The sequence below is a fragment of the Sinocyclocheilus anshuiensis genome, unplaced genomic scaffold, assembly GCF_001515605.1.
Source record: "Sinocyclocheilus anshuiensis isolate Anshui unplaced genomic scaffold, SAMN03320099.WGS_v1.1 scaffold544, whole genome shotgun sequence".
Lineage (NCBI taxonomy): Eukaryota > Metazoa > Chordata > Actinopteri > Cypriniformes > Cyprinidae > Sinocyclocheilus > Sinocyclocheilus anshuiensis.
The window spans coordinates 1,829,811-1,856,659 of NW_015555763.1; the positions used below are offsets into that span (position 1 = coordinate 1,829,811).

At 35.8% G+C, this 26,849-nt stretch overlaps 3 protein-coding genes, 1 long non-coding RNA gene and 1 pseudogene across 7 annotated transcripts in view; 2 read left to right on the plus strand and 3 right to left on the minus strand.

Annotated features, from left to right (window-relative positions):
• LOC107674117 (protein eva-1 homolog A) overlaps nt 1-2,520 on the plus strand; it is a 14,719-nt gene extending 12,199 nt beyond the window's left edge. The window contains exons 3-4 of the mRNA XM_016468010.1: nt 1,319-1,449; nt 2,047-2,520. Of these exons, the coding sequence (XP_016323496.1) occupies nt 1,359-1,449; nt 2,047-2,417 (462 nt within the window). The 5' untranslated portion in view covers nt 1,319-1,358 and the 3' untranslated portion in view covers nt 2,418-2,520. The remainder of the gene's footprint in view (nt 1-1,318; nt 1,450-2,046) is intronic.
• LOC107674118 (uncharacterized) overlaps nt 1-2,594 on the minus strand; it is a 14,852-nt gene extending 12,258 nt beyond the window's left edge. Inside the window, exon 1 of one of the 2 annotated variants that reach the window (XR_001632480.1) lies at nt 2,518-2,594. This is a non-coding gene — a long non-coding RNA (uncharacterized LOC107674118). Of the gene's footprint in view, nt 1-2,029; nt 2,106-2,517 lie in introns of those variants that run through there. The other variant, XR_001632479.1, reaches the window with a different exon arrangement.
• Nucleotides 2,595-5,735: 3,141 nt separating this feature from the next.
• LOC107674101 (XK-related protein 5-like) lies at nt 5,736-12,684 on the minus strand (annotated as a pseudogene).
• Nucleotides 12,685-14,507: 1,823 nt separating this feature from the next.
• LOC107674100 (cathepsin B) lies at nt 14,508-18,745 on the plus strand. Its single transcript, XM_016467982.1, has 10 exons — nt 14,508-14,610; nt 15,814-15,937; nt 16,082-16,167; nt 16,358-16,472; nt 16,570-16,685; nt 17,044-17,129; nt 17,202-17,348; nt 18,148-18,264; nt 18,350-18,478; nt 18,671-18,745. Exons 2-10 carry the CDS (start codon nt 15,815-15,817, stop codon nt 18,742-18,744), a joined length of 993 nt encoding a protein of 330 aa, XP_016323468.1. The 5' UTR covers nt 14,508-14,610; nt 15,814; the 3' UTR covers nt 18,745.
• Nucleotides 18,746-21,289: 2,544 nt separating this feature from the next.
• On the minus strand, nt 21,290-25,148 carry LOC107674041 (cell growth regulator with EF hand domain protein 1-like). 3 transcript variants are annotated; one of them, XM_016467902.1, is made up of 6 exons: nt 24,812-25,148; nt 24,438-24,549; nt 23,414-23,473; nt 22,914-22,987; nt 22,553-22,677; nt 21,290-22,047 (listed from the first exon to the last, which is right to left on the minus strand). In XM_016467902.1, the coding sequence occupies exons 1-6, from the start codon at nt 24,897-24,899 to the stop codon at nt 21,682-21,684; spliced, it is 825 nt and encodes a 274-aa protein (XP_016323388.1). In that variant the 5' UTR covers nt 24,900-25,148; the 3' UTR covers nt 21,290-21,681. The 3 variants fall into 3 exon arrangements, with proteins under 3 accessions (XP_016323388.1, XP_016323386.1, XP_016323387.1); XM_016467900.1 differs by having other exon boundaries at nt 21,291-22,095; nt 24,812-25,143; XM_016467901.1 differs by having other exon boundaries at nt 21,292-22,095; nt 24,818-25,105.
• Nucleotides 25,149-26,849: the final 1,701 nt, after the last annotated feature.

Sequence of the window (26,849 nt, forward strand, 5' to 3'; positions counted from 1 at the left end):
ATTAAGCAGTACAACTGTTTTCAACACATAATAATAAGAAATGGAGGATCACGTGACACTGAAATATCAACTAATGGCTAATAAAAATTCAATTATTTTAAACTATAGGCCTAATAATATTTAATTTTTGATCAATTAAACAGTGACAGGATGTATGTAAACTATTTTGATCAAATAAATGGAGCCTTGGTGAATAGACTTCTTTTAAAAACATTAAAAAAAAAAATCTTACCAACCCCAAACGTTTGAACAGTGTATTATAAAAATGATTATTTCATAAAGAAAATAGAATAAGAATTGACATATTTGTATTCATGCTGGGTATTCATGCACCTCAAAATTAGCTAAATACTATAGTTTGGTTTATTAAATTAAGTTAATATAATAGTTTTCACTACTACTGATTGAATATCAGTTCACCATAGGCTATTATTCAGTTCACAAAATGATGACACTGTTGTATGAATGTAATGGTTTAATACAGATACAGTGAAGAAGGTTAAGACCTCTGAGGTGTGAGAGGGCAAATTTCGATTTTGAGGATACAGATATTTGATGGTTTTAAAATTACCAATGTGTACCTATATTTGTGGGAAGTGCCACCAGTCTGATTCCTCATTTACGCTGAAAGAGCAGCCTGTCTTCCTTTAAGTGAGGCAGACCGAGACTCTACATTCCATTACACCCACGTGAATGACTGGCCCCGAGTGCCGTCTACCTTCAGCCCAGACTACTGCTGAAAAACATCTGACTTTTACTCAAGCTTTCTGTCCAACCATCCTGCCTCACTGATTCTCTGTTGTTTGTGTTCAACCACCTTTGTTTCATCATGTTTTATTTCTTCTTCTTGGAATAAAAGACAAGGGGGGGATGAATGTATGTCAGGGGTAGGATGCCATTCTATAATAAATTCTTTATGAAAGCATATCATTTCTATTATGATTGTCTCAACTGTCATCGTCGATCATCTTGTCAGCGAATAATAATGTATATGTTGGATGTCTTTTTGTCTGATCTTGTGTGACAGTCTGATGAGGAGGAATTAAACTTTAGGTTGTTACAATGCCTGTGGTTGCACAGTAAGATATAGCATTATACTGCTGTTTGGAAATTTCCAGCCTGTCTGTAAAAATAGTTTTCTCTGACATGAGAATGGTACAGCCTAAATGTAGGGAGAAATCCCAATATAATTACACTCTTTAAAACAACATCATTATAAGCTATGGTTCAGCGCTTCCCTTTATAGGGATTTAAAAAAATGAAGGTGGGTTCTGACCGGTTTTAACTTGCGGTCTCACCCTCTTTCACTTTCTTTCAGTTACACACAATAAGTGATCCAGACAGCGTCTGTGGATGAAATGGTTACAGCTTTCCTCAATGAAAGGCAAGCCACTAATGAGAAGATGGCTTTAGTAAGCAATGCACTGGCTGCTTACTCCTTCATAGCAGGTAAAAACAGCTTTGGTACGCTACTATTACACTAACAGCCCCAAAACTACACCCTTTACTAAAGCTGGGCAATTAATTGAATTTTATTTTCAAGCACAATTTTGTCTTCCAACAGTTATGCACAAAAGATAATCTTGTGAATTATCGTAAGATAACTGTGCCACATTCCTTTTTGCTATAATGGTCCCGTTTTGTCTTGTGTTATGTATCCACTCCACTTTTTTCCTTTATATTGGCACACATTTTTTTTCCTTCTTTGCTTTATATGGCAAAAAATATTTTTAGATATATTTGTATAGATTTTTTTATTATATTTAAAGTACAAGAAAATCAACTGTTAAGAAGGAAAAATAAGTTCAATTACACTCTAAAAAATACTGGGTTAAATACAACCCAGTGCTGGGTAAAACAGGGACAAAGTTGTATTTAACCCAGCATTTTTTAGAGTGTACTGTCTGAAATCGATTTCAGTGAATAATGGTGTTAAATAATCATAATCTCAATATTAAAGGGGTCATATGATGCTTTTTTAAAGATCATTATTTTGTGTATTTGGTGTAACAGAATATGTTGACATGACCTGAACGGTTTCTGCAGATCACCCGGAACGGGCGGCACTGTATTTTGTGTGTGGAGTGTGTTTGGGACTGGTTCTCACTCTCATCGCGTTAGTGGTGCAGATCTCCTGTCGAACCGACTGCAAAACGCAACAAGCGCCCAAGAAAACAGGAAAGACTTTGGAGAGCACCAGTGACACGAGCGACAGCGATTCGGACTGGGACAATACCTCCGACCTGTCGGCACGCCGCCACCGGCGCTTCGAACGGACGCTCGGTAACGTGTTTACCTCTGCCGAAGAGCTGGAGCGTGCGCAGCGACTGGAGGAACGCGAGCGGATTATACGGGAGATCTGGATGAACGGACAGCCGGACATGCCGGGCACGCGCAGCCTGAACCGCTACTATTGAAGTCTCTGAAGCAATGAGACTGGAAGTTTTGAGGAAATATTCAACTATACAATTTTGGGATACAGTAAGGGACTGAAATATGAGAAAAGCAAACACTTACGAAACGTTTCGGATCATCTCTTCTGGTGGCACTGGCACTACTGGTCAAGAATTCGTGTTTTTGAAGGTGCACTCGGTATATTTTTTTGTTTATGTTTCGCCGATAGTCGTGTTATACTTATACTAACACCTATACTGACACCTGGTGGCGTGGATGAAAAAGCAACGTTTTTGGTTAGGGGGTAAATTTGGACACTTTTTGCCATTGAGATGTCCTAGTTAAAAATATCCTAATTAACCTGAATTTACTGATGACACTTTAGAAATGCGATTTTACTCACGAGTGTGTAAGCAACTTTAACAAATCTACACTCTGTTTTGATCAATGTAAAATACATCAGTGCTTAAGTTACTGATTTGACTTAACAACTCTTGACTTCATGATTTAAATTTTTTTTTCAAGTGCTATTCATTTCTTTATGTGTAAAAACATTTGAATGAGGTAAAATTACTGAGTGCACCTTTAATGAAAACTTGTTTTAATGAAGAATTCACCATGAAATCTAAAACAGGTGGAAGAAAAATAATATGCTTGAATTGAAATACTGTATTTCTAATTAGAATTAATTTTGTCTGAAATTACGTTTGGTCACGTGGACATTGGACAATTCAGACACCTAATTTTATTGAGATCTTATTCTTTAGTTGGCTAATCTCTTTTTATTTAAGCAAAATGTCTTTCTGTTACAAACATTTTTATTATACTAAAGCTTTGTCTTTGAGCTCAGGGTTTTCAAGACCTCCGTAAAGGATTTTTACTAATTTGTCAACCAACAAAACAAAATGATGGTCTGTGCCTTCATTTTAGAAAAAAAAAGTCACTGTAAAAATGAAAAGATACTCGAGGTGGAAAACCTATTCACACCTTTTCTAAAAGATCAGTTCTAGAGGATTCTGCCAGTATGTCGATCAGAGTATCTTTTTAAAATTTTTTACAGTGTATGCCTTCTTCAAGCAAGTAGTAATTATGCATGGAAGACAATCACCTCTGTTTGCACTAGATTTTTCACAGGATAGTATGAATTTTCTACAGGTACAATCCATCCATGCATGAGCAGTTCAGTCCAACTTTATGGTCCAGAAATGTCAGATATATCAAATATGTTTCTGTCCTTATTTCACTCTTTGGTGTTCAACAAATGCAGCATTTTAATAATGTAACAAAGAAGCTCAAATGCTTCCACAGTGTTTCAGCAATATTTTCATATGCATTTATTAGAAAATGAATATGTGAGGAATTTGCATCTGGTTGTCTTTTAACATAGTTGTTTTGAATGTGTATGAAGTAATGTGCCAAAAAGTTTGTCTGTGGATAAAGTCACTACATCTTTCGATAAAATAAAAACCAAAGATTTTAAAACCTTTTGTTTATGCCAAGTCTCCTGTAATTCTGAATTTCTCTTTGCACAAACCCTAACTGAATGTATTAGTGCCCTCTGCTGATGAACAGCTATTGAAACAGAATCATAAACAATTCAAAGATGTTTATTCCCATCTTAGAACATGCAGACAATTAGATGGGCAGTATAAAGAGAAAGAACAGGTACCTAAATAATATTTTATAATCTTAACTGTTTAGATTACTACGACATGTATAAATTAGCATTGAATGGTACAAGACCATGTTTTATATTAGTACAAATGAAAAAAAGTGTTTGAAGATTTCTGAAAAGTGTAAAAATGTAGAATGTTTAGTAGTTTCAACATTTTTAAACTTATTTAATTATTTTGACAAATATAACAATTGTTATAAAATATTATGCTCCCATATATATATATATATATATATATATATTTGATAAAATACAGATCAAATTAGACAAAATATAAAAAGACAAAAAGAGCAGCAAATAAAATGTCAATGTAAATTATAGTAAACACACATAGTAAATGTAAACCGATTTTAATTCACTGAGCTTATAATTAATGGTGCCAAACTGCAGATACAGATACATTTACATTTACATTTAGTCATTTAGCAGACACTTTTATCCAAAGCGACTTACAATTGGGGGATACATAAAGCGATTCTTCTTAAAGAGGCAAACAGACACAGGAAGTGGTTGTAATACCAAGTTCTTAGACATTGTTCAAATAAGTACAAGCTAGAAAGAGAAGGAATAAATAAAGAGAGAGAGTTTTTTTTTTATTTTTTATTTTTTTTTTTTTATGATGAAGTCAAGTAGCTTCGAAAGAGATGGGTTTTCAGCTGTCGCTTGAAAATTGTCAGGGATTCAGCATTCCGGATAGGGGTGGGAAGATCGTTCCACCAGCCAGGAGTGGTGAACGAGAATGTTCTGGAAAGTGATTTTGAGCCTCTCTGTGATGGTACCACGAGGCGTCGCTCACTAGCGGATCTCAGACTTCTGAAGGGGATGTAGATTCGTAGTAGTGAGTGGAAGTAGGCGGGTGCTGAGTCTGTGGCTGTTCTATATGCAAGCATCAATGTCTTGAACTTGATTCGAGCCGCAACCGGTAGCCAGTGCAAGGAGATAAAGAGAGGTGTAACATGGGCTCTTTTGGGCTCGTTGAAGACCAGTCGTACCGTAGATAACTGCCAGTTTATAGTGGTTATAATATGTGCTAATAATAAATCAGTTTCTGCAGGTTTTATGAAGGTAAATGTAAGACTTTTTTTAAGACCAAGTAAAGAAAATATAATTGTTGTAATGAGTTGTATTAGCAACACTTCAAAATGTAAAAATTCAACTTCCAACTTATCTCAATTACTTTTTAATTAATTTTCTAAAAAATTAAAATAAAATAACAGCCTTAAGGCTTGAATAGCTCTGCTCTCAACCACTATGCAAAAAAGTGATGTTCTTCCTCAGTATTTTTGTCTGGCAAATCAAAACACATATACTTCAGAAGCAAAATTACATAATATCCTGTTCATTTGATCAAAATGAAGTGACTTTGTGATTAAAACAAGAACAGATATCTGCAAATGGGCTTAATTAAAAGGTAAACAAGTTTTGACTCCCCACTGAGAGATATTTGTTCTTGCTTTAAGCATAAACAGTTAATTTTGTTAAATTTTTCAACACTTCATTTTACATTTGCATCTCAAGTATATGCATCTTGATTGATTTAAGGATGTTTAGACATTTGTACTGGAAAACAAAAATACTGAGGAAGACAACATTTATTTCCGTAACTTTATGAATTTAAGATTTCTGCTCTGATTTAAGACCTTTTTAAAGCCTTAAAGGGGGTAAATTAAAAATCTTTTAAGACCTGCAGAAACCTAGTAAAATGAAAATATTCACCAGCTTTATCCCAAATAAAACCTTGTATTAAAATGTACCTGTCTTCTCGCCACTCCTAATCGAGGACTTGTACTCTGCATTGTTTTGAGGTCTGGTATTGGAGTTGAGGTTTAACATGGGTTCCTGTTTAACAGCTGTTTGGCAGTCAGGTGCAGCGCAGCGCCATTCATAATGGGACTGATTACAGCCATATTCTCTTTATCTAACATAGAATTGCTGACACTATAAGAGGAGTGGGGTTCTGCACTGAAGTAAACAATGCTACTGCAGTCCGCAGGGCAGGTGCACCCTTCTCTGGAGACTGCTGTCTCACTTCAGCAACAGCAAATCCCTCACGGTTTTCAACTGGACTACATTTAGATTGTTTATCTGCTTCCATGATTGGCTGGTTACAGTCCTTCCCTCTAGAGTCTGTGTCGGCTTCATCATCATTCTCCAGGATGACTGAAAGTCCTGTCTCCATACAGGCAGTTTATCTTGTATTTGTTTCCAGTTTTGAGAGCAAGGTGTATTAACACGTGATGATGGTGCCAGTCACCCTCTAGAGGCTGAACAGAAGAGCCTCCTGCATGCTTATCAGGAGCAAAACCAGTCACTGAGAAAGTGCCATGATAGTGTGTGGAGGATTCAAGTGTTGTGTGACCTTGCAGTCCACATCGGTTGTTCTGTCAATAGTTGTCAGGCTCATTTGGAGTCTCAGACTCTGGAGGATCTCTGTAGATTTTGGATGAAAAATCGGTAGTAAAGAACAACAAAAATGACACCTAAAAAATACAGAACAGAGCAAACTATATTTGTAATGTTACATTACACTGCACCAGGTTTTTATGATTGTTATTTTTTATTAGAAAAAAAAGGGGGTTCTAGGAATGCATGATATATACAGTAATGGCCAAAAGTTTTGACAGTGACATAAATTTTGTGTTTTGCAAAGTTTGCTGCTTCAGTATTTGTAGATTATTTATCCACATGTTTCTATGGTATACTGAAAAACAATGATAAGTATATCATATGTTTTAAAGGCTTTTATTGGCAAAAAAATATGAGTCAATAATTACAGTGTTGACCCTTGATGTTCATAACCTCTGCAATTTGCTCTGGCATGCTGGATATTAGCTTCTGGGCCAAATCCTGACTGATGGCGATCCATTCTTGCCTTATTAGTTCTCAGAGTTGATCACAATTCGTGGGCTTCTGCTTGTCCACTCGCCTTTTGAGGACTGACCACAGGTTCTCTATGGGATTGAGATCCGGGGAGTTGCCTGGCCACGGATCCAAAATTTCAATGTAATGATCTTCAAAGCCACTTCTTTATCACTCTTGCTTTGTGACATGGTGCTCCATCATGCTGGAAAATGCACGGATCATCACCAAATTGCTCATGGATCGTTGGAAGAAGTCACTCTTGCAGGACGTTTTGATACCATTCTTTATTCATGGCAGTGTTTTTGGTGACACGATTCCGTAGCTGACTCCTCAGGAGGAGACGGTCCTGGCGCTTGCTGGACAAGACTTCTTCACTGCAGTCGAGCCTCTCTCCTTGAAGTTCTTGATGATCCGGTAAATGGGTCATTCAGGTGAAATATTCTTTGTAGCAATTTCCTTGCATGTGAGGCCATTTTGATGCAAAGCAATGATGGCTGCACGTGTTTCTTTGGAGGTAACCATTACTAACAAGAACACAATGATTGGAAGCCCTTCTTCCCTCCTTTTATAGCAATCAGTCTGCTCTTACAATCTAATTAGTTTGATAATGATTTTACCTGACTAGTACTCATTCACACTTTCAGATGTGCTGCTGATATGATTAGTCAATTAATGTCATTTTGTGAAAAAAAACAAATTTGTGAAAAGATAATTTTTTTGGCCAATGAAGCTTTTAGCAATTATTTAAAATGCATCTGGTCACTCTACACAATAATCTAGAAACTATGTGAATGAACACAACAGCTTAAGCAGCAAACTTCGCAAAACACAAAATTGATGTCACTGCCAAAACCTTTGGCCATGACTGTAGATACTAAATCGGTTATCAGGTGATATTAGAATTTTTTTTTAATTGATCAGTATCTGTACTGGATATTTAATTGTGCATGCTTATTTTCCATTTAGGTTACCTTGCTGTCATCTAACAGCAATGTTTAAAAACATTATTAATTTAATAATGTAAGAAATTAATTAAAAGCATTTAAAACAACTTATTTTTGTTTTATTTTTTATTTTTTTATTATATTTATTTAGACAAATATAATTATAGTAATTATCAATATCAGGGATTTTTTAAATAACTGCATTCCTAATCTTTACCGATAAGGAAGCTACATAAGACAGCCAGAGGAACACTCATGCTGTCCCACGAAGGCCTGTTGAGTGAGTCTGATGCCAGAAGCAGAAGGAACGTGTTCTCCAGCAACATTAACTACAACATACATAGAAGCTCTGGATCATGATATTTGAAATCGGTAAACAATAAAAAATAAATACGTTAACAAAGATGTGGGCTATTGTTCATGAGAGAAGATTAATTATTTCTAAAATGGTCACCACCAGCATAAAAGTGAAAACAATCTTGCAGCATTTCACACACTCTTGAGTACTTGTTAAGTATGCCCTGCCAGTTTTCTAGATATTTTGCACGTTACAATATTCTGAAGATTTGCCCATACACTTTTATTACTGACAGTGTATTATCTATCTATCTATAGTTAAAATTATTATTATTACAATTAAAAATATTAACAAAATTAAATTATTAACTATTGAATATTAGAAATGAGAACTGTTCTTTTGACTGAAAGTTGCCAAGCGAAGTACTAAAATCACTAAAGCTAAAAATTAAATAAAAATAAAAGCTAAAAGGTCACTAGGAATATTTAAAGGAGACATATTATGCCCCTTTTTACAATATGTAATATAAGTCTCTGGTGTCCCCAGAATGTGTCTGTGAAGTTTCAGCTCAAAATACTCCACAGATCATTTATAATATCATTTTGAAAATGCCTATTTTGAGTGGAAGCAGAAACACACTGTTTTTTTGTGCCTGTCTCTTTAAATGCAAATGAGCTGCTGCTCCCCGCCCCTTTTTCCAGAATAGAGCTGCGCCATTACAGCTCGGACCTGCTAAAAACATCTGTTTTGGTTAAGATTATCATGTTTATTGCGCTGAAATCGTGCGTTTTAAACCATATTAGTTTAAACTTTTGATATACGTTTTTTTGAGAGCGCACATCCGAAGCACACGGACAGAAAGCGGCTGTCACAGCATGTGTTTTCCTCAAACTTTCGCCATGGCATTAGAGCTGGTACACTGTTGTCGCTTGCGAAAACACAATAAAGGCGCCGTGGGTGTAAATTTACAGATTAAGGGGCGATGATATGTCACCTTTAAATGAAGCATATATTTAAAAAATATATATAATTTTAAAATTATTTTTAAATATTTAAAAAATAATAAAAATGACAAATAAAAATAACTAAAACTTGAAAACTGAATATATACAAACAAAAGCTAATTCAAAATATTAATAAATACTATAATAGTACATAAATAATACTAAAATAACACCGCAGTGCAGAGAGACCAACCAAATAGAATCCAGTCATGCGGTATCGGGAGGTACCGTCTTTAACGTTAAGGAAGAGAAAAATGTGCATTGCCCCTAAGACGAAGTTGAAGAGCTGCCAGGAACCACGGTTAATGCAGATGTCTGTCTGCTGGGACACTTGCCAGAATGCCATAATGAGCCAGTGGAAACCTGAGCAGGGATTTAAAAAGACAACCACAAAGCAGCCATTTATTAACTAATCATCCCTTTCCAGGTAAGAGTTGGGCAATGACAAATTACATAAAAGCACTCAAGGCTGTCACGCAAACTAACTGTGAAAGCTTTTGTCTGTGCAGTATTTGTCTACACAATAACACATAGCTTGACTTACCCACGACTCCACAGGACCACCAGTGAAACGAACTGCAGAAGGACATGAGGCTGGCCACCCTGGCACCCAGCATACCCCCTCTCCATATGAGCTGGCACAGCATTGCAGCAGGAGTCATGTGCAGGTGACCGGGATGGAGCAGAAAGCATGAGCGGCTGTACAGGACCAGAAACCAGGACACATTCAACACATAAGACCACTGTAAAAAGTTTAAAGAGATCCAGGGCATAAACGGTTTCCTGTGACTATGAAACTGATTCAAGGAAACTGTTTCTTCATCGGAACAGATTTGGAGAAATGTATCATTACATCACTTGCTCACCAATGGATCCTCTGCAGTGAATGGGTGCCGTTAGAATGAGAGTCCAAACAGCTGATGAATTAGCTGTAATTACTCCAAATCTGTTCCGATGAAGAAACAAACTCATCTACATCTTGAATGGCCTGAGGGTGAGCAAAGTTCAGCAAATTTTCATTTTTGGGTGAACTTTAAGTATTGTGCACAGATTCATTCACAATTACAATAGTACAGTATATCTTAACAATTGTGTTACCATAATAACATTACAAAAGCACAATTTTTTTTATTACTCAGTGACTCATTCAATCATAATCACTGACTAATTTAATACTACCACAGAAAACTGTTGACGTGAAGCTAGTTCTGTTTGTGCCAATGGGAAGTTGTGTACCTGGTGACAGAAAGCCAGGGTGAAGGGTGAATAAACTCTAGGTCTGCAGTAGACTTTGAGGCAGGCTGAGCGTCAGGGCCTCGATCAGTAACAGAGCAGACACATCAGCCTGCTGCATTAGTAATGCACCAAACTTAACCTGCCCACCCCAAGACTTCATGCAGCACCACAACCTGCAAGCATAAAAAAACATATGAACATATCTCAGAAACCAATAGCCTGTTGTATGATAAATAATATCATTGGGTGAAACCTGATATGAAGATGCACAGGTATTATTTCAACCACAATGAGAAATTACACTACAGTTCAAAAGGATTTTTTATTTATTTTTTGTTTTTGATCAAAAATACAGCAAAATTGTGAAATATCATTAAAATTTAAAATAACCATTTTGTATTTTAATATATATTTTTTTAAATGTAATTTATTCCTGTGTTGGCAAAGCTGAATTTTCAGTATCATTACTCCAGTCTTCAGTGTCACATCTTCAGAAATCATTCCAATAGGCTGATTTGATGCTCAAGAAACATTTCTTATTATTATCAGTGTTGAAAACAGTTGTGCTGCTAAATATTTTTGTGGGAATTGGGATACATTTTTTCACAATTCTTTGATAAATAGAAGGTTAAAAAACAGCATTTATTTGGAACAGAAATCTATGTAACGATATAAATGTCTTTACCGTCACTTTTGACCCTTGCTGAAAAATAATCTATCAACTTTTGAATGATAGTGTACATTGTTATTATTTTTTATATTATATATTTTTAAAGAAAATAAACCTATTATAGGACCTTTAAGATGTTTTACATTATGACATTTTCATGATTTTGGAGTTAAATGGGATCTGAACATGTTCTCATGAATTCTCTCGATTATATATCACTGTCATTATATTGTACAGTAATTTAGTACAGTTTTCCACCTCATTCTTTATAACTGAATTAAAACAGTTCTAAGTAATAGAACGTTTTTGACCTGTGATAGCCGCCCAGATGCAGACAGTGCACAAGGAGAAGTGAGGGCTTGGATCTTTCTGCATCAGTGATGTACCACTTCAGAGTAAACAGCTGCACAGCCGTGACAGGCAGACACAGAGCCAGAGTCAGCCAGGCCAGCAGCTCCTTTCCCATCCAGAGGTAGTGCGTAAAGCACAGTACAACTGATGACATAAACAACAAATAAGTCAAACAACAGAGTCCATTTTCAACAACAACACTGTTACTGAGATGAACTGAATCAACATTGACTCAAGCTGAATAAGAACACTATTGTCTTCTGTAGAGCTGCTTATAGCTGAAATGGATGCATTTCATTATTGATGAACTATACATAGTTATTGAACTGAACTAAATCAGCACTGACTGACTTTTGTCTCATATTTGATGAAGTTTGCATCAATGATCAAATATTTTTGAAAGCATTTAATCTTTAATTATCTTAATTTGTCATTCCCATTTGTGTGACTGCACAGGGAAAAACATTTTATTTTTTAACAAAATAGATAAAAAATCATCTTATTTTACATTTATTTTTACTGAACGATTGGTAAACTATTATAACTTTAATAAGTCCTTCACAAACATGTATAATACGTATTTGAATGCACAAACTAATGATTTAATGATCTGTCAAGTATTTTATAATTTAATAATGTTATTTTTAACATTTGGGGTATGTCTCTAATGCAGGGCTGGGCACCTTCGGTCCTGTAGGGCCACTGTCCTGCAGAGTTTAGCTCCTCCAACCCTAATCAAACACATCTGAACAAGCTAATCAACGTCTTCAAGATCACTAGAAAGCTACAGGCAGGTGTGTTGGTTGGAGCTAAACTCTGCAGGACAGTGGCTCTAATGTAAAGCATGTGTGTGACAGAACACGCCCCCTGCTCTCCATTCATGAAAAAAGCGCTCAAATGCAGTAAAACCATAGCAGCAATAATGTGCAATAACAAAACTGAACTCATAATACAACATGTCCGAACAGGCAAAAACCACATCCACATGCCGACGCAGTTGCCAAAATATGTTCAGTAAGCACAGATAGCGGTTTGGAAAGGAATGATTCATCGGAAAATAACTTACGTGCCGCTTTCTCCAATAAAACAATGACTCCTGAAAAAGAGTAGAGGCAGACGTGACTCCATATGATCGCACTTCCCTTTCGATTCTGCATCGTTGCACTAAAGCGTCTTTTTTCAAAGTTTGTGAATGTGACATTATTTCTGCTATTGAAGGACAGTGAGCTTTGCGCTAACTGCGCTTTGTGTTCTTCTTCTTATTCTTCGGTTTTATGGCAGGTAGCATCAATGTTAAGGTGCATTATCGCCACCTACTGTATTGGAGTGTGAACCAGAGTTTACCCTTTCATAATAAGAGGACAAAAAAATAAAGATTTTTCCCACTAAATTCTCTTAATCAGCTCTGTTCTCTTAAAATACAAAAATAAACTTTCTAGTCTATAAGTAAATATATTTTTAAGCTTTAGGTTATCCACTCCCATCTTTCTAATTCATTCTTCATTGTTTCTCGTTCATTAGTATACTTTTGACAAATACAAATAACATGTTCTACTGATTCCTCCATTCCACAGTGCTCACATAATCCTGTTGGATGTTTATTTATTATTTTTAAGGTTTTATTCAGCATAGTATGCCCAACCCTTAATCTTGTTAGAATATTTTCCTCTTTGGTGCTTCTTTTAGTTATTCTCACGACTCCTACTTCTCGCTGTATTTCATAAAGTTGACGTCCTGTATTTCCTGTATCCCATTTATGTTGCCACTCCTTAGTGGTATATGCTTTAATTACTGCTTTTGCTTCATATTTACTAAGTGAGATATTCATGATATCCTCGTTTTCCAACGCCTGTTTTGCTAATCCATCAACCTTTTCATTACCCTTTATCCCCCTATGTGCTGGTATCCACATAAATATTATCATGATGTCCATATTCTTAAATCTATACAGATTTTCATATATCTCATTTACTATATCCTGTCTACTATGAGATGTGAATGATTGCAATGACTTTAATGCCGAACATGAATCTGTACAAAGTATAACCTTTTTGATTTGAGTCTCCTCTATCCACTGTAGTGCTGTTGTGACTATGTATTCATGCTCATTTCCTATTCCTATCTCTCTAAATGCTGTGCTTTGTGTTGTTTCTCCGATCAGTTTTTGGAGGCTGCCGCTCATGTGACGTCACATACCGAGCAATGAAAGTATGAAACCCAAGCTTTTCTCTCTTTCAAAAGAAAAAAAAAAAACTTTTATAAAACTTGGACCAGTTGCACTTGTTCATTTAGGTTGTTTTTATAAAATAATAATAATTATTATTATTTTTACTTATTTATCATAATTTGATGTATGTGATTTTCTTTTTACCTGGGGCACGTTCAAGCTCAAACCGGTGTGCACCGTTTTGCTACGGTTTCCGGTTTGAACGACATGTTTCCTCACAAAGAATGGCCTTCTCAGCTGCCATAGTTGCAACTCTTGCGTCATCAGAACAATGTGTTCAACGCATCACCGTTTCCGTTTAAAAAACGTTTTGCACCGTTTTTACGCAGCCCTGTTTTCTTGATCTCTGTTTGCCTTTATTTGGTTTATTAATAACTGTATTCATTTTTCTTTATTTTCTTTAATTATTTTATTTATTTTGACTATAAAATGTTAAACAAAGTTGAAAAAATATTCAGACAATAATGAAAAAACTCTTTCATAACAAATAATCTAAATCTAAATAAAGTTTACATAATTGCACTTCTGTAATTATGACGTAAAAGTTGAAACTGTGTGAGATAAACGTTTAAAATATGACAAAAATGCGAAATTATGACCTAAAAGTCAACCTAAAAGTCATAATTGTGACCTTAATGCCAGAGTGTTGACTTTTTATGTCATAATGATGATTTGATCATTATTTTCTTTGGCTTCCATACGATTAATTACATTTACATACGAAACTAAATTAACATACAGTACTGTGATTACTCAAGTAAAGAGATTTGATCACGTCAGAGTCATGAGACCCCCAAGCGCACATGACTTATCACGTGATCCGTTGTTGCGCTATAAAGCCTTCAGTGTGCTGTTCAACACGACTATTGTGTTTATTTCCGCCCAGTGGAACTCTTGGGGAGCGAGACACACATTTCAAAGAGAGCGACGGCCAGCAGACAAAAGACAGGTAGGACTTTGTTCCTAAAATCTGTTTTTAAGTTACGAGGACGTAGGTTATTATTATTATTTGTTTGTTTATAATTTCAACTACAAATAGATATTGAAAAAATTGTCATGGCGATAAAGCAGCATATTTTAAATTATCATACGAAAATTACAATGCGAAACACTTTATCAGGGAATAGCACGACTTTATCTTTATTTCAAAGGCACTTCCTGATCTGTTATAAAATGGATTCATTGTTCCTTTGATTGTTAAACAGGCCTGCAGTTAAAAACGAAAGTAGGAGAATTGGAAACCAGAGTTTATGTTTGAACACAAGTGAACGCTTCAGTTGCTCTAATTGACAATACGCTGCTCGTTTACTTCCAAATACACTATTAGGTTTCAAACATAAGCAGGCTGTTTTACGTTTTTCTTCAAGTGGATACTTTCAAATGTTGCGAACAGTTTTATATTTGCATTCTTCACTATATAGTTGAATTCCGACGGCGTTAGTGCTTTTTGAAGCAGTTTTTGCTAGTCCAGATTACAGCGGGGTTTAAGGTCAGAGTAGGCTGGCTTTCTCAGAATTAGCAGGTTGTTCCTGTAAATTGCCGACTCACGCACATCGTTGGTGATGTCATTATATACCTTTTTTAGAGGAAGTGCAAGTCAACATATGAAAATTATATTGATAAGTTGGTGCTTCGTGACAACAATTCACTACAGTTGTCAATATTGTGGTATAAGTCAGTAATACGGACGTAAAATTGTTTAAAACCACGTCTACTGTTAAACCACTGAGTGAGGGGCCCCTTTTAAAATGAAGACTTCTTACCCATAGTAGTTGATTAAGACTTGTTTGGCTGGATGTGTAACCGTTAGGAATCTTGACCATGTTTATTTTAAGATGTCTTTAAGATTTCACTTCTGCATGACTGCAGTCTGAAGATGACACTACTGTAGGCAGTCAGTGATCTGTTTCACATGAAGTTTGAGAAGTGTTTTTGATATGCCACCTGACTAATGTTGATTCAAGGCTACGAGGTTTAGAACTTTAAAACTTTGTATTTAGCTGAAGTGATTCATGTAACTGGCTATGTAGATGCAGTGTTTTAGCTGCAGTTTGTATCAAAGAGTGGTTAAAGTGGAATTTTTGGGCCGTTAGAATTAAACGTAAAGCCGCCTTTCTGTATGTAAGTGAGATTAATTGAATTTGTGTTTCAGAATGTGGCGGCTGGCTTTCCTGTGCGTGGTCTCAGCCCTTTCGGTTAGCTGGGCTCGACCTCGCCTCGCTCCCCTCTCCCATGAGATGGTAAATTTCATCAATAAAGCAAACACTACTTGGAAGGTAAGAAGCTGTTCTATTCACTGATTCCCTAAACCGCATCCTAGTGAGAATAAATGAGCCAGTATTGGAAAGATCTTTGTATTGAGGCATTTTATTTTTAGCGCCTATTGCATTATTTCACATTAAACTTATTCTCACCTATAGGCTGGACACAACTTCCGTGATGTAGACTACAGCTATGTGAAGAGGCTGTGTGGGACTTTGCTCAAAGGACCCAAACTCCCTGTCATGTAAGTTCAGTAGAATTTTGTGAGATGAAAAGTGAGTAGAGAAGAATCAAAGAAGTGCAACTTAGTAACTTTGCAGTCATGGTATACATATGACTACTTTGTCATATGATGCTGTTCTTAATGTTTCCTTATACTTATTGCTTTCAGTTCTGCATTCTGGTATAACAAATCTTACCTTGTCTATAACCAGGGTACAGTATGCTGATGACGTCAAGCTCCCCACTAACTTTGATGCCAGAGAGCAGTGGCCCAACTGCCCCACTCTTAAAGAGATCAGAGACCAGGGTTCTTGCGGTTCATGCTGGGTGAGGTCTTCTCTCCGGTGGTTGCAGTATGACCTTAGGTTTCCGTTATTTATACATTTAATGTTTTTACTGAGGTTGAGCATCATTCTCTTCGCAGGCATTTGGAGCTGCTGAAGCCATATCTGACAGAATATGCGTCCACAGCAATGCCAAAGTGAGTGTGGAGATCTCCGCTCAGGACCTGCTTACCTGCTGTGACAGCTGTGGCATGGGGTAAGTTAGACAATGCTGTAATGTCATTACAGCTACAGGAGGACTCTGTGTACACTAATGCGTCCTGGATAACACTATGCAAGTATGCTGGCATTAAATGCAATTATTGTGCCATGTATGGCTCAGTCGATTTGACAATGTCAAGACTGTACAAACTTTTTTTTGACTTTCATCCTCATGCATCTGGTGTTTAGATTAATGCAGTTGCTTGACCAAATGTTGGAATACACTAAATCTTTTCAAATCTGAAACTATTTTAAAACCCTAGGCATCATACACTTGCTGACTGCGAATCACACTACCGGACTTTGCATTTTAATTGGCACTAAGATGTTAATTCTGTTTGTTTTAATCTCAGATGTAACGGTGGATACCCCTCTGCTGCTTGGAATTTCTGGAACTCAGACGGTCTGGTCACCGGTGGACTCTATAACTCCCATGTTGGTTAGTGACTTCCCTGATAATATTATGATTGATTGGGAAACCTGGAACTTAATATAACTTGCTTGTATTTAGGCTGCCGTCCATACACCATTGAACCCTGTGAGCATCATGTGAATGGCAGTCGCCCTCCTTGCACCGGAGAGGGTGGAGACACTCCTAACTGTGACATGTCCTGTGAACCTGGCTACAGCCTCTCTTACAAGCAGGACAAACAGTTTGGTAAGAATTTGCAGACCCAAATAGTTCATGTTCAGTGCACGTTTCACCCTCATTACTTATTTGCATCTAGTCAGACGTCACTTTAGATCAGTGGTTCTAAATTTGACTCCCAGCCTCTCCATTGTCCACAAGAATATTTAAAGGCCCCCAGCCCTAATAAAAAAAAAGTTTATTTACAGAACCGCACACATGACATGGAGGGGTGGGAAAAAATAAATAGTGCGCACTATTTACTAATTTGTTCCCTTGGTTTACTAAATCGTGCGCTCGATATAATAATTTGTGCCCTCATTTCAAGCAAGTTGTGCACATGAAATAATTAGCTCCTGTCCACATCCTCATAAACCTGTTGCTGCTGTTGTGTTATGGACAGACACTTTAATTGGATTTTATTTTGAGATGGGAATGAGTTATAGAGACGTTCTCAAAAGCCTTGCAGCATTGCATGGAATCATTTTAAGTGAGAGGCATCTACATCGGTTTGAGAATGGAGACAGGAAGTGGATCAAATTATTTAGTGCATTTGTTTTTTGTTTTTTCCCCTGCATGGCATGTGCGTGGCTCCCTACTTATTACGTGGTTTTCCCAAAACTGTGGAATCCCTGCGTTTTAATTTTATTTATTTTTCTCCTCTTCTCCCCTCAAAGAAAGTTGTATCCCCTTTTAAAGTTTGTTGAGGTCCCCTGTCCTGGGCCCCTGGTTAATAACTACTGGTTTAAAGTCTTTTTTTTTTTTTTTGAGATGCTGCTGAAAGATCAATTAATTGAACTTTATTTCTGTGCCTTGTTTGTCACTGCAGGAAAGACATCCTATAGTGTCCCATCTAATCAGAAGGACATTATGAAAGAGCTCTTCAAGAACGGCCCAGTAGAGGCAGCGTTCACTGTCTATGAGGACTTCCTGCTATATAAATCTGGTTGGTTTGTCTATTCATGTACATGGCAAGAGTACTAATACAACATGGAGCTGTTGATAATTTGGTTCTTTACTCATTTTTGTAGGTGTATATCAGCACGTGAGTGGATCTGCACTAGGTGGTCATGCCATTAAGATCCTGGGCTGGGGAGAGGAGAATAGCGTCCCCTACTGGCTTGCTGCTAACTCTTGGAACACTGACTGGGGTGATAATGGTGAGGGTTATGTTCTTTTGTATGAAGACTAAAATGCTCCTCTTATTGTCTGCAGTTTGTTACCCAACCCAATGAAATGCCAAGGAAGTGTTCATGTCTTTTTGTACCAACACATTTCCGGACTCCATTCTATTTACAGACTGTACAGGAGTTTGCTTCATCTGCCCAATTTTTTTGTTGTTGCAACTTTAGGATTTTTCAAGATTCTCCGAGGTGAGGACCACTGTGGCATTGAATCTGAAATTGTGGCTGGAATCCCAATGTAACATCAAAAACTGCAAGAGGAGAGCTGAAATGAGTACAGTTCAAAACTTAGACATTGAACGTCTTCAACTTTAAGCTGACTGCCATCGTCTATGGCCATGATACATGATACATTAAGTATTGTTAATCAGTGAGTTTTATATAAGAGTCTTCTTAGACCGGGATCCTCAATCAGGTACGTTTTAGTAGTTTTAGAACTGGAATGACATTTTAATGCACTGCAGAATGTTAACTGTGGTCTGGGTCATTGCAATCAGTTTTAGATCACAGTCTATAAAATTTCAGCACAACTTTTATGCATCAGCCATATTTTTCCAGTATGTTTGACTCTTAAAATTTGCTTATTTAGGTTGAATGGTTTTTTTACTTGATTTTGTTTTAAGTTTTAATGCACTGTCTAAAATGTAATAAATATTAAAACCAAAGTATGTACTGTCATGACTGGTTTTTATCTTTCAAGTACAGAGAGAATGAAAGAAGGAATATCAGACGTAAGGAATTTTATTTATTTTATTTTTTTTCCATATTGTATAGAAATCAAGAAAGCTGAGGCTCTGGTTATGAGAAATCTCTACTGGAAATTAAGCGCGAGTGATCTTTTGTCTCTTTGGAAGTGCAGTACAGCTTCACTGTGTAACGAGTTAAAAATAAAACTTCAGCAATACTGCACAGGGTAACACCATTTATAATAACTTTCGTTAATAAAGCGTTATGTAATGCTTAACGGATCATTAGTTCATATATATTCACATATCTAGAAATGTGAATTAATGTGCTTGTTAATGTTTAATAATAAATGTATTAAACATCACCTAATTAACATTTCATGTAAATTTAAAATGCTTACAAATGTCATTAAACTTCTAATTCATATGATCATGCACATCTTGAAAATGTACAAATGATTTTAACAGCTGTTATAAAATGATTAAAAGCTTTTGTTAATGCACAACTCCTTTGCTGTTGTTGAGGTGTGATGCGGGTAAGGTTAGGGACCGGTTTGATGGTATGGGTAGGTTTAAGATTGGGTAAGGGGTCAACAAATGTACAGGGGTCAATTTGTTTACTATAAGGGAACACAATCTGTTTATATGGCATTGTTTTGCTAAATGAAGTGTTTTCTTGAGAATTTTTTTTTTTCCCTCTCCTGTTGATGTATGACTCAAGGAATATTCTTTAATGATACACAATAGCATACTAATATAAGTGTTGAGGTAATGATAACATGTTTTGCACCCAAATTACAGTGTGTGTGTGTGTGATGTCTTTACCAAGCATTTAGCTGAACTTAACTAACCACCCTTTACACAAACATTATTAAAGTAGCTAAAAGTCCAGTGCTAATAAAGATACTAAAAATTTGTAAATGTTTATAAACATTTAGAAATGATGAATAGTCTCCACTTTAGATTGGGTACTGCAAAAACATGAACAAATGATTAATAAATGATTTGTAAAGCTGTGAAAATAGGGTGAATTCCGGTCATTTGGGGCAATTTTGCCATCAAAATGACTGCTCATAAAGGTACTAATGATTAGTAAATGTTTATAAACGTTTACAATTGATGAATAGTTTCCACTTTAGATTTGGTACTGCAAAAACCTTAACAAATTAACAAATGATTTAAGATGTGCAAATAGAAGTCAACACAACAAAGACCAAATATATGACCTTTACAGACTGTGATTATGAGATGATGAATATTTAACATGAATAGTTTGTGAAGTGCCTATAAGCTATATTTTCACATTTGTAAATGGAACAAATGATTAATAAATGATTTGTAAAGCTGTGAAAATAGGGTGAATTCCGGTCATTTGGGGCAATTTTGCCATCAAAATGACTGCTCATAAAGGTACTAATGATTAGTAAATGTTTATAAACGTTTACAATTGATGAATAGTTTCCACTTTAGATTTGGTACTGCAAAAACCTTAACAAATTAACAAATGATTTAAGATGTGCAAATAGAAGTCAACACAACAAAGACCAAATATATGACCTTTACAGACTGTGATTATGAGATGATGAATATTTAACATGAATAGTTTGTGAAGTGCCTATAAGCTATATTTTCACATTTGTAAATGTAAAACTGAGCATTAGCTAATATGTGAACAGAAGTTAAACTACATTTGTAAGCATTCAAAAGTACATTAATAAATAAGCTTGTAAATATTGTATAATTTCTGTAAAAATCATTTGTAGATTTTTAAAAATGCATTGAAAGTTTAATGACATTTGTAAACATTAACTAATGATCCGTTAAGCATTATATAATGTTTGTTAATGATTTATTAATCAAGCTTTAAATCATTGTAAACCATCTGTCAAGATCATTTGAAGATTAAAAAAACAAATCCATGATCATATGAATTGAAAGTTTAATGACATTTGTAAGCATTTCAATTTACATTAAATAATGATCTGTTAATCATTTGGTAATGTTTAATAAGTTCATTAGTTAACAATGACAAGCACATTTTCTCATATTTCTAGATATGTGAATATATATTAAGTAATGATTAGTTAAATATTATATAATGTTTGTTAATGATTTATTAATGAAAGTTATTATAAAGTGTTACCGAGTTGGGTACAAAACTCTAACAATGGTTCCTTAGTTGGCTGTGACTAGATTCCTGCAATAAACACTCAGTAAATCCAAGCTGGGTTTGCATAGTTTGAACAGAGCGTTACATATTCAGATGATTATGTGTTTGGGTTCCATTACTCAGTTCAGAGGATTCACAATAACTTGTTGCGTACCACAATGCTAACATACACACATGCTCTTGTACTTTCATAACTTTTGGTATGTCCAGATTTAAATTATGCGTCAGTCATACAGTACAGTATATGCAGCAGGTAAGTGGGTTTCAAAAGTGTGGCTGATTTGTACAAGTCTCTAAAGTTGCACTTCATGCTTAAATTGGCATTATATCTCTGGTTGCCCTTGATGTACTGGTATGTTCTTCTGTTCCTGATGATCATCTTGCAACTCCTGCTCTTCTGGAGGCTGCAGTCGGTCCTGCTGTTCTTCAACCTTTTCAGGTATCTGCTTGTGACTCTCAGCCTCCATGTTTTCTTCTTTAGCTGAGTCTTGTGTCTCATTTTCATGTTCAGACACTTGGTTGACCTCTGCATCTTGTTGGTGAGATTCAGAAACTCCATCCCTTGAATCTGTATGTGTTTGTCCCTGATTTAAGGCCTCCTCAGCAGGTGGATCAGGGGGAGCAATGTTGTTTTCTTGCCGATGGTTTATGGTGGATGATAACAGCTCTGAAGGAACCAGCAGTCCATCCTGGTTCAGATCATGAGTTTGTAGCAGATAATCCACCAAAGATACAACCTACAGTCAAACCAAAAATTATTCAGACACCATATATAATTTTTGATATTTTTTTTTACAAGTGGGTGCAGGACACTATAGCTTATTTATGAAAGTGAGGATAGCAAAATAAAGTAAACTATGACATACGTATTATACCCAAAAATTCTTCATACAGTGGACTACCAGTAAAATTGATAATAATTTGGGACCAAAAATTATTCAGACACTTTGACCAGACCATGTTGTGCTTAAGCGTTATCTGACATTATCAAGATGAATTTGTTCTGACACAGTTTAACTGTCATATTTTATTACCATTTTATAAACTATATCGAATAAACTGAGATAATGTGTGAAATGTTGAAGGGGTCTGAATAAATTTCAGTTTGACTGTAAAATGTAAATGAGTTCAAGTCATAAGAGAATTCAAGGGCTTTTTACTTTGAATGTAGTGACAAAACTAAGCAGCACTCACATAATCTGCTGACTTTGGCATCATTTCATGATAAGTCAGGAAATCTGTCAGTAGTTGCATCAGTTCAAGGCCATCCATCTGCCCACTTCTGTCATAGTCATACAAGGAGAAAAGGAAGAATATCTCTGTGACAAGAAGAGAACAAATCATACAATAAGAAGCTTATAAAAACCTGAGAAGACTCTGTACTGATGTTCATAGATTTCTTTTCTTAAATACACAGCAGATTATCTATGAACATTTTCAAAATAGCACTGAAATGATTGAAAATGAAATTGTATGCAAAATGGAAAAGCACACAGAAGTAGTGGAAATAAAAGCAGTTTACTGAGAGGCCATGTTAATAATGAACTATGTTAACCTTGCTCCCTTGTGTTCAGCTCTGGACTGGTCTGTCCTTCCTTCAGGCTGCTCTTGATGTAGCTTTGCAAGAGCCTGTCATACAGAATCAAAGATAATAGGCCACTTTAGTTTCGCTTAATATCATTACACTTTTTATAGAGGAAAATAGCAAGGATCTGAATTCATACAGTAATTTCCTAACTTGAAACATTTTAACATTTACACTTTAAAGATAAATTCTGGCACCATTGTGTTAAACATGCACAACTGTATAATGTCTTTTGTTAGGACTTGTTAAGTCATTTTAAATAAGTTGGAAGGCACAACAACATTTTGTTTTGGCACCTTTTCTAGCTATGGCTTCTTCAGCATGACAGTGTGTCAGCTGTGGAAATCTCAGCATTATCTCTGATGTGACATCGAACTTTGAACCTTGGGGCAACTGTACTACCTTATTTGATCAGGTGGGTTTGAAGATAGTAAAGCAAGACTCAGTGAGATGTAGTCAAAAAAATTAACCTGCGGTTGTCTTCGCTGGACCCAAAAGGATTTGCAAGGTCTGGTACAACAATGTCATCACTGGAAAACAACGATCAGAAGAAAAATGGGCCATTTATTTCACATTTAGAAACAAATCTGTGAACAATGTGTAAATGTTTCAGGCCATATCAATGCCAAGATACTGATTTTTTCATATTTTACTATTATATCTATCTATCCTAATCAAAATACTTCATCCATTATGGTAAATCAGAATCAGAACACACACACACACACACACACACACACACACACATATATATATATAGATAGATTTATGAATGTACAGTTATGTTATTTACAGCTATACAGTTCAAGATGTTAATTACAGATGTACAATTCTGAGATATGTACACATATACAATTGTTCAGATTGAATATAGCCTAATCTAAATCTAATATGCATAATCTAAATTGAATATACATTAATTCATTTAGTTAGTTGAATTAATATAATATAATCCACAATAATTAACTTAAATATTTTTTCAAGTCAAGTATTTAATAAATCTAGCCTGTAAGCCAATTGTGAATAAAAAAATTAAAAAAACGTTCGATGTGGATTCAGTCAATTGCATTCTATTTGATTTGTCTGTCATTATTCAGTTACTTAAATTACTCAACTAAATTGTCAAAACACACATAGAATATTTGATATAGCATTTCACTTTATTGATTTAGCATTTCACATTTTCCAAGAGATAGTAGTAAAAGTAGTAGTAATAATTAAATAAATGTAAAACAATACTTAAGTAAAAAATTTACATCAGATGCATTTCACATATTCTACTTTTTTTATTTTTTTACATCTAAATGAGCAAATGGTACCATTTACTGCACCTCACAATAGGCTATCTTGGATATCTCACCATCCAGTACATCCTCTATAAATATGTTTACATTTATCTGTAAAAGCCCACAGGGGACACCGATACTATAATATATTTACAGTCATAGTGCAGTAGAGTACAGTACAGCAGAGTATAGCGTTAATGCGGCCTACCTGCGCGTTCGCTGAATTTGTGGAGCACACAGACTCAGTGAAGGGAGGATGAGCAAGAACAGAATCCGTGTTGCGATCATATTAACTGCTCCACTGGATCGCTTTGGCACACCTGTCACCACAGTCGAACGATTCATGAATCATTAGAGAGGCAAATCGATCACTCAAGAATGATACAGCAACGAAATATACTGTTTGAATCAAACACCAAAATTATTATTTTCTTTCGGAAATGAGGAGTCTGACAGTTGACCAATGAAGCCTGTTCTTATTTTCTTTTTGTATGTGCACTGTACTAATGGATGCTAGTATGATTTAATGAGCACCAAGGCAAACAGTAAGGATGTAATAGAAAAGCTAGAAGTGAAACGTGCCTGTACCTCTCGCAGCGGCGGTTAGCGGTCGCTCCATGATGAGACCCACCCCGGCTGACGAGAGCAGTACAGCCCCGTATGTTTGCATCAGTGACAGGCTACACTTGGATTCCGTGGACGTGTCGTTTGCCGATTAAAATCAGCTCCTCCTCGTGCTCTCCACACTCCGCTTTCCACCGGCTTCCATTATCGCCACGTAGAGTCGCTGACACTGCATTTACAACATGCAATTCCTCCGCATGCACCGCCTCTTATGGACAATATCTTATCCGTTACTGAGGAAATCCTGTTAGTAAGTGACCAATGTAAGTAAGAGCTATTTCTTATACTAGAATTTGGAGAACAAGAGAACACAGGACGTCAGCAGGAAAGGTCTTTATTGTTTTTGCATTTAGAAGTGTGTAATGCACAAACGTTTCATACAGTCTTGCTGCTGATATACCCATTCCTGCTTTATATTACTGTAAAAATCAATGGTTTTGCACAATTTGGCCACAAGGTGGCACGCAACTATAACGGAATAATACCGTCTTTGTGAAACCCATTCACCAATGCATAATAATAATAATAAGTTGATTTAATAATTAAGTTAATTAAGAATTAATTAATAATAAATGACTGTAAAAAGATTAAAATTTATAGGTTTACTGTAAATGAGGCTTTGTTTTACACGGGTTTGCCACATGATGGCGTTGCTTCCCTTTTAAAGGCTACGACAAAGTATTCCAATGAAAGCCAGTTTTCGCTTTGTTGAAAGATTTTCACATAGTGAGTTATAAAGACACAGTAGCAAAATAATAAAGCCCAAATAACACATGTTGTACTCCTCAGGTGGACCCATCTATCTATCTATCTACATTCTTAAAAATAAAGGTGCTTCACGATGCCACAGAAGAACCTTTTTGTCTAAATGGGTCCATAAAGAACCTTTAAATCGCATCAACACTGAGATGCACCCACTCAGAGTTGGTGATATAATTGATTCACTTGTTGTTGATCAACTCAAAGTGCACTAATGCTTAGTTTATGGTAGAAAATCAATACCTGCCTTGCCAGCAGTCAGTCATACTGTAGGTAAATCTAATGTTGACTGAATATTTCTACTTGTATATCATCTGTGTCCAGCTGATGATTGATCACAGGACAGAGGTCATTGGGAGGTGTGTGCTGTCAGAAACACATGGAGGTAAAGCCATCGTTTGTACTGCACCCAACGGTACACAAATGTTTCGTTAGCATTTTCATGGTAGCAAATATTTATAAATTGCTAAGAATCTAATGATAATGCAAATATCTTGATGAGGTTGTTTTTTCACAGGTTTGATAAAATAGTTATTTACGTTCATGATAATAAATTGAACAGCTTTTTTCTTAGCCATTTGTAAATCTCACAAGTGTGTGTTGTGTGTGGTTGATGTTCGATTTCCTAACAGTTGTGCCTGTTTCATGTATTGCTTTCGGTATCATCTGTTCTGCCTCACTGCCAGATAGAGAGTTCAGCCAAAATGCTATTGTGTTTTCACAAACATTATGAACAATTTTATGCTAATCCTTCTAATCCAGTGCTATAGGAACCAAGCTTTTCCTTATGGTTAAATTCAGTTTGTTTAACCACACCCGAGTAAACTGATATTATAGCTGTTGTTAGTAAATCATAGGGTCAAAGGTCAAAGCAGATGGAGTATTTCCAGGAATCTATTTATGCTATACACCTGCATAGCACACCTCGTGCTATCAATGATCGCACATTATATGAACATTAATTTTGAAAATGTTTGCACATTTAAAAAAATCTCACCGTTGAGATGAAAAATAAAATACTTGTTTTCGTAAAGCCTAATTCAGCAAAATTGCACTGTAGAGTTAATTGTAATTTAATATTTACTTCAATTCAATCCACTTGTAGTGGGCAGAATGGGTATAAATCAAGATATTTCCTGAACATAAAATAAAATAATCAGTGAAAAAAGTCAGTAGCATACCTACTGAGATGTGATTGGCCTAAGAATAAAACTGAAATAGTGTGACAATCAATGAC